Raw genomic sequence first — 8,121 nt, 5'->3', positions numbered from 1 at the left:
TTTTTTTTTTTTCGGAACCCAGGATTGAACTCAGGCCTTGCACTTGCCAGGGAAGTGCTTATTCCACTGAGCCATCTCCCCAGCCCCTGCCTGTGCCTATGACTTAAAGTGTTTTTCCTACATTTTCTTTGAGCACTTTCAATTTTGCAGGTCTTATTCCAAGATTATTGATCCACTTTGAGTGGATTTTTGTACAGGATGACAGAAGGAAATCTAGTTTCACTCTTCTAAAAATATGTTTTCCCAGCTCTGTCTTTTAAAGAGGCTGCCTTTTCTCCATGAATTTTTGGCTTTGTCCAAAATTAGGTGGCCGCAGCTGTGTAGGCTGGTTTCTGGGTCCTCCGTCCACTGAGCTACAGGTCTATCTGTGTGCCACTGTTATGCTATTTTTGTCACTACAGCTTTGTAATATAAGTTTTTTTGTGGCACCAGGGATTGAACTCAGGACCCTGTGCTTGCCAGGCAAGTGCTTATTTTACTGAGCTATCTCCCTGGCCTCTGTAATATAATTTGAAAGCTGGCATTGTGACCTCCCAGCCTGACTTTTTTTTGCTTACAGTTGCCTTTTTGAGTCTTGTGCTTCCATGAAATTCCTAGCCATGTAAGCTTTAGGATTAGCTTTTCTACTTCTCTGAAGAATGTCACTGGTATTTTGATGGAGATTTTGTTGAAGTGGATCTGGAGATCACGTATGATAATGTGGACATTTTGACAATATTAATTCTGCCAATCCATGAACTTGGGAAGTATTTCCATCATCTTGTGTCTTCGATTTCTTTCTTCAGCATTTAAAAATTTTCCTTTTATAGGTCTTTTACATTCTTGGTTAGATTGTTCACTAGGTATCATATTTTATTTGAGTGACTGTGGGTGGAATTGTTTTGCTGGCTTCTTTCTCAGCTAGTCCATTATTGGTGTAAAGCTATTTATTTTCTGTTAATTTTATATCTTACTACATTGCTGAATTCATTTTTCTCTCAAGTCTTCTGGTTGAGTTCTTAGAGTTTTCTAAATATGAGAACACACTATCTGCAATCAAAGATCACTGTTTGACTTCTTTTCCTATTTGTATCCTTTTTATTTTTTGTCTTGCCTGGCTGTTCTTGGTAAAAGTTTGACAACTATATTGAGTAAGAGAGGTGAGCGTGGACTTCCTTGCTTTGTTCCTAACTTAAGGGGAAAAGCTTTCAAATTTTTATCCATTCAGAATGATGTGACCTGTGGGCCCATCATTCTGGGCCTTTACTGTATTAAGGAATGATGCTTGAAAACCTAGTTCCTCTGGGGTTTTATCATAAAGAGATGTTGCATTTTGTGAAAGGCTTTTCCTGTATCTATTGAAGAGATCATGTGATTTATATCCTGGATTTTGCTTATGTGGTGCATGTATTGATTTGTGTACATTGAACCATCCTTGCACTGCTGGTATGAAACCCTCTTGATCAATATGAATTTTGTTTGTTTTTTGTACTAGGAGTTGAACTCAGGACCTTGCATTTGCCAGGCAGGCACTTATGCTGTTTTTTAATGTGTTGTTATATTTTGTTTTTGAGTATTTTATTAAGGATTTTTGCACCTATGACCAATGAGGATATTGGTCTATAGTTTTTTCTTTCTTTTTCTGTACTTTAGGGAAGGGTCTATAGGGTGTTCAGGGTCTCCCTACTAGATCAGACTCATAGTGGTCCTCCTGTTCACAGTCTCAGCGTGCCCCAGGGGCAGGGCCGACACAGCAGGCCCAGGGATTGAACTCCCAGCCCCTGCGCCTGCTTGCAGGCACTTTAATCTAGTGAGCTATTTGGCTGGCCCTAGTTTTCTTTTTTGTTGTTGTTTCACAGACCAGTTTTGGTATCAGGGTGATGCTGGCCTTGTAGAATGAGTTGGGATGGGAAGGCCTTTCTATTTCATGGAATAGTTTGAGAAGCACTGGTGTTATTTCTTCTTTAAAGATGTGGTAAAATTCACCTGTGAATTCTGCTCCTGGACTTTTGTTGGGAGCCTTTTTATTAGTGCATCAATTTCATTGCTTGTTTTTGTTCTGCTTCATGTTTTTTGTTTTGTTTTGTTTTTTAATTTTTAACATCCTCTTGGTTTAGTTTTGGAAAGTCACATATGTCAAAAAATTTATTCATTTCTTCTAGGTTCTCCAGTTTAGTAGAATATAGATTTTCAAAGTCATCCCTAATACTTCTCTAGGCTTCAGCAAGTCTCCTAAGTGGCTGGGATTACAGGCAATCACCAGTACTCCAGGCTTCTGATGTTTTTTTTTCACTTTTTCTGCCTAGATTATTGCTCTACTGGTAACAGTGGATTATTAAAATCTCCAACTACTTTCTAATTCAACACTGTTTCCCAGTAGGTATAATAGGATTTTCTAATAAAACTGGGTGCTCCACTATTAAATTCACACTTTTAATTCTTTTATCTTCTTCATGGACTGATCCCTCAGTTACTATATAGGGAACATCTTTCTGTCTTGTTTTTTTGTCTCAAAATCCAATTTGTAAGATGTAAATCTAGCTATTTACTGCTTGTTTTTAGATTTCATTTGGTTGGAATATTGTTTCTCATTTCTTCACTTTCAGTATGTGTGATTCCTTGCTGCTAAGGTGAAACTGGTAGCCAACTGCTGGATCTTGGTTTTGTTGTACATTCAACCAGTCTCTTAAGAGTTAAGACTGGTGGGCGGAGCCTCTCCGGTTGGCCAGGTGGGTGAAGGGGGGGGCATCTCCGCTGCAATTGACAGTTTTCACCGACTGACCAGGGTTAGCTATAACGTCCCTGATCAAAAAGGTGATCTACTCAGCGAAAGCCCCGAAGCCCCTTGGGGCCTACAGTCAAGCTGTGTTAGTCGACAGGACCCTTTACATTTCGGGGCAGGTCGGCTTAGACCCTGCGAGTGGACGGCTAGTGCCAGGAGGGGTAGTAGAAGAAACAGAACAAGCTCTCACCAACATGGGCGAAATTCTGAAAGCAGCGGACTGCGACTTCAGCAACGTTGTAAAAACAACTATCTTCTTGACTGACATAAACGATTTTGCTGCTGTCAACGAAATCTACGGGCAGTATTTCAAGAGTCATTTTCCGGCTCGAGCTGCCTACCAGGTCGCTGCTTTGCCCATAGGAGCCCGAGTGGAGATCGAAGGAGTGGCTGTCAAAGGGCCTTTCGCAACACTGTGACTCTGAGCGGCACAGTGCTGTCTCCTCCCTGGGAATTTCCATCTTGGCTTTGGATCAATAGCTCAATTCTTCATTTTTTTGTTTTTGTATCTTAATTCTTATAACCCATGTTAGAAAGAGCAAGTGTGGCTAAACTACTCGATGTTCAGGAAATTCCACCTCAGGGAGATTTGACATGAGTGGGAGGCTAGGTGATGAATCCATTGGTGCTGGGGGGCTTCCGCTCAAGCGCACTCACCCTGCACGGGGTGCCGGTGCCATCACCGTCACTGTCACCATCACAGGAAGAAAGGGGAAAGAGCTGCAGAAAGAGGAGCCAGTCCTGGGAAATGGTGCGGAGCACACCTAAGGCAGTTAAATCCTATTAACTTAGCAAGAAGGAATATTTAGTTTTCATGATACACATATGATTATGCTTTTGTTTGAGTAAAATCAAATTATTCAAACTTGAATGATAGGGGTAAGGGTGAAAAAATGGACCAGAATTTTATGCAGATGATATTTTTCTAATGGCAATAAAGTAGACATGCAGCCTAAAAAAAAAAAAAAAAAAAAAAAAAAAAAAAAAAAAGACCATTGTTCAGAGTTATTAGTGAAGTGGGCTTGTGCCTGTTAATTTCTTGCAATTCTTTTTAATATTTTTTGATCCTTTTATTCATCTTTGTGGCTTGATGGTTCATAGTAATAATAGGTCTATTTCTTGTTGCATATCTACTCTTCTAGTAGAATTCATACTTCTATATACTACCATCATGTGTTTACAATGTTCACTGTCTTTTTGCCACTTCTAGGTACAAGACTCTCTTAAGCATATAGTGGTTATAAATTCCTTCAGTTTCTGTGTGTCTTGGAAATTCTTTATCTTCTCGTTCTTATGGATATTCTTGCTGTGTATAGAAATCTTTCAGGATTTAAAATGTATCTATTGGGGCCAGAGAGATAGCTCAGCTGCCTAAGTTCCTGCCTGGCAAGCCCAAGGTCGTGAGTCTGATCCTCGGTACCGGGGGAAAAAAAAAAAAAGTTGCCCTTAAATGTGAGTTGGCCGTTACCTCTTGCAGACTGTAAATTTTTGTCTTTCTTGCATGCTATTTATTACTTGGTGCAGGGTCTCGCTAAGCAGCTTAGTCTCGTAGTGATCCTCCTGTCTCAGCCTCCATCGTGCTGGCATTACAGGTATTCACCACCAGCCTTGGTTTCAGCGGCCAGCAGGGCTAGCTTGGCATGTGGTACCAGGAATCGAATCCAGGTCCTTGCACTTGTCTGGCAGGTGCTTAGACCACCAACCTATCTCCCCAACCCCTACTCTATACTTGTAACAGATATACATATATCACTGTAAGGTCCTCTCTGACCAAATCTCTTCAGGATTGCAGAAGCATCCTATAGAGGCTATATATGACTTTCCTTTTCTGCTATTATTCCATTGAACAGGTTTTTCTTCTTTTTTTAATGCCCTTACACTTTATTTTTTTTTTTTTCTTCTTCTTCTTTGGGTATGTCGATAAGGTAGATGTTTGATCTTTTAGTCGTGTCCCAAAGAACTCAAAAGTATCTTCATCCTTTTTTGTTTCTATCTTAGGTATTCCAGAAGACTTGTATTTGACATTCTTTCAACTCTGATGTTCTTCAACTTGATCTAGTCTGTTGCTGAGGTTTTTGACTAAATTTGTACAACTTACCAAACTTATTTCCAAGATTTTTCTTTTTCTTTTTGTACTTTAGGGCAGGGTCTACAGGGTGTTCAGGGTCTCACTACTAGATCGGACTCTACTGATCCACCTGTTTGCAGCCTCCCAAGAGCTGGGATTACAGGCACATGCCACCATGCCCAGTCTCGATTGCCATCTCAGCACACCCCAGGGGTGGGGCCGGCATGGCAGGCCTGGGAATTGAACCCCTGGCCCCTGCGCCTGCTTGCACGTGCTTTAAGTTGCTGAGCTATTTGGCCAGCCTAAGATTTTTCTTTTCTTCTTTAGCACAGACTTCTTTATTTATTTTTTGCAGTACTAAGGATTGAACTTGGGACCATGTCCTTAGCACTTAGGTGCTTATGCTACTGAGCTATCTCCCAGCCTCTTTCTTTGCTTTTTTGCAGTGGGTTTTCTCTGCGTAGTTTAGGCTGGCCTTAAACTGGCCTACTATTGGCCTACTATGAAGTACAGTCTGGCCTCAAACTCACAGCAACTCTCTCACCTCAGCCTCCCGACTGCTGAGACTGCAAGTGTGTGCCACCACAGCCAGCTTGCACTTCCAAGGTTTCTGATTGGTTCTTTTACACAACCTCTCTTTATTGACTTTCTCATTCATATCTTACATTGTCATCCTAGTTTCATTTAACTGTTAATCTATATTATCTTGAATCTCATTGAGCTTTTCATAATCATGCTTTTCAGAGAGAGAAACAGAAACAGATACAGACAGACAAGGGAGTAAACCCAGCCTGTGACGAGGAGCTACATCCTGCCTCCTCCTTCTCTAGGGGACAGGGTCTAAATTGCTCACACTGGCCTCCAACTTGTGATCCTCCTCCCATATCCTCCTGAGCAGCTGGAACTACTGGTGTGTGCCATCAAAAATGGCTGTTCAAATTTTCTATCACAATTCTTTTATTCACATTGGTATCTCTGGAATCTGGTACTAAAGTGTTATGAGGGGCTGGTGAGATGGCTCAGTGGTCTAAAGCACTTACTTAGAACAAGCTAAGCTAAGCAAAGCACAGGGACCGCAGTTCAATCCCCCAGCACCACATGCCAGCCAGCCCCGCCCCCTGGTGGGCTGAGCTGGCCACACACACACTAAATAAATAAATAAATAAATAAATATTTAAAAAATAAATAAATAAAGTGTTATGAACTTGAGGAGGAGGGTCCTCTTACCCTGTTTCTTCCTACTGATTTCCTGTTTCTCCCTGTGTCGAGGTTTGCGCATCTGGCAGAGTGGGCGTCTCCATCGCTGTATGGGACAGCCTGCTTAGTGGCTGTCTCAGTCACTCTTCTCTTGTTGCTGAAACAAACACCCGACACCCACCATGAAGGAAGGAAAGGTTTATTTAGCTTACAGTTACTGGAGGGTTCAGTCCACACTCGGCTGGCTCCGACGCAGACTGGCACATGGCACAGAGCAGCAGTTCATGGTGACAAGAAAGAGTAGAGATCAAATGGAAGGAGTAGCAGCAACATTGGCAACAGACAGGAAATCTGTCCCCCTTAAATCGCATTAGGACTATATGTGCCAGGCTGGGGAAGTACTCACATCCATAATCCCAACAGTACTAAGACCCATAATCCTAGTGGATCACGAGTTAATCTCAAACCCCAGAAGTCCCCACCCCATGACTGCATGAGGCTTTGGGGGGACAACTAGACACAAACTGTAACAGTGGCTTTCTTCTAAAGATGCATATGGTGGTGCTGGCTTTTTAATGCAATGCTGAGTTCACTTCCAGCGAGGTCCTAGAGTGCATCTCCTCGCAGCTTCTCTGGCTGTGAGTAGTGACTCTGAGCACACCACATGTATGTCAGAGCTGGAGAAATGCAGTCTCTGCAGGTTATACAAGTGTGCAGAGCTGCAGAAGTCCAGGAAGGTACAACCCAGTCAGCAAGGGACATTGGCACACCCTGTGTGACCACTCCTGTAACAGGGTGGGTAGGAGTTTCCTCAGGCACTGTGGATATGGCTCCACTGCTTGAATGCATGTCTCGTACTGGCTGCTCTGGTGGCAGGGAGACCCGAAGCACCTCAGGGCCCTCTGATCAGGCACTAGTGCAGCTCCATCAGCCTTCTGTGCAGGAGTCCCGGCATCTCCTCTGGCTCTCACACCAAGTCCTCGGACTTTATCCCCAGCTATGCAAATCCCCAGCCCAGCTCACCCGATATTCTCAGCTGTGCCTGCCAGGAACTGAGCAGGAGCAGGCATGATTAGGCTGCTCTCAGCAGGAAGCAGAGCAGGAGTGGCCATCCTGGCTCAAAATTCCCTGCAGGGCACCTTAGGCCATAGTCAAAGGCAGGCAGTGGCTCCAGTATACCCCTGAGGGGAACAAATGAATGTGTCCCTTCTTTCTCCTGTTGTCAAGTGTCTTTGTGTGGTGCTGGGACAATGGTAGCGGCTAATGGCTCACTCCTGGCACCAGCACTGGCCACACCCCATCCTGGAGGGCAGCTCTCGGGGCTCTGGCTGAAGTGGACAACCCCCACCCCTGCACCCCTACGCATCACAGCCTCCTTCTCACTACGCAGGGCACTCATAGCATTGCGGTGGCCACTCCCCTGAGCCAAGGTCGACTCTGAGAGGTGGCCAAATCCTGAGCCAGTGCAGTGGGATGTCTGTGTGTGGGGGGGGTGTCCCTGAGATGGGAAGACACAGGGGCACCTGGTCTCTAAAGTAGTCCACATGGAGAACAGGCCCCTACCCAAGATGGCTCCTGGCTACAGAAACCTTGGGGAGGGGGGTCCCTGGGGAGAGGGAGCAAATTCCTTTCCAAATCCAGGCTACTGCAGAGACTCAAAGTCTCTCATCTATCTACACTGTAAAACCTACACGTTACTGTTCTTTGTATGACTGCTAACAAGTTGATTAATCATAGTTCTCCATTATGTAGATCAAAAGTAATTTTTTATTTATTTTTAGTCTTTTGGAGACAGGCTCTTGCTATGCAGTTCAGGCTGGCCTTGAACTCACAGCAATTCTCCTGCCTCAGGCTCCCAAGTGCTGGGATTACAGGTGTGAGTCATGATGCCTGGCTGAATGTGCTCTTTCCTTTTTTTACTTTTTATGTATTTGGTACAGGGTCTCCAGGGTCTCACTATGTAGATCAGACTCATAGCGATTCTCCTGCTTTCGGCCTCCCAAGTGCTGGGATTACAGCATGCACTGCCTTGCCCAGTCTCAATCACCAACTCAGCATGCCCCAGGGGTGGGGCCTGCACCACACGCTGGGGATC

At 44.0% G+C, this 8,121-nt stretch overlaps 1 protein-coding gene across 1 annotated transcript in view; it reads left to right on the top strand.

Annotated features, from left to right (window-relative positions):
- LOC101574465 (2-iminobutanoate/2-iminopropanoate deaminase-like) overlaps positions 1 to 3,439 on the top strand; it is a 9,544-nt gene extending 6,105 nt beyond the window's left edge. Inside the window, exon 2 of the mRNA XM_004628938.2 lies at positions 2,765 to 3,439. Coding sequence (XP_004628995.1) covers positions 2,765 to 3,180 — 416 coding nt within the window. The 3' untranslated portion in view covers positions 3,181 to 3,439. The remainder of the gene's footprint in view (positions 1 to 2,764) is intronic.
- Positions 3,440 to 8,121: the final 4,682 nt, after the last annotated feature.

This window comes from Octodon degus, unplaced genomic scaffold (genome assembly GCF_000260255.1).
Source record: "Octodon degus isolate 3935 unplaced genomic scaffold, OctDeg1.0 scaffold00026, whole genome shotgun sequence".
In the NCBI taxonomy this organism is placed as follows: Eukaryota; Metazoa; Chordata; class Mammalia; order Rodentia; family Octodontidae; genus Octodon; species Octodon degus.
The sequence above is the reverse complement of the archived record's forward strand: the minus strand, read 5'-3'. Positions and strand labels throughout refer to the sequence as shown.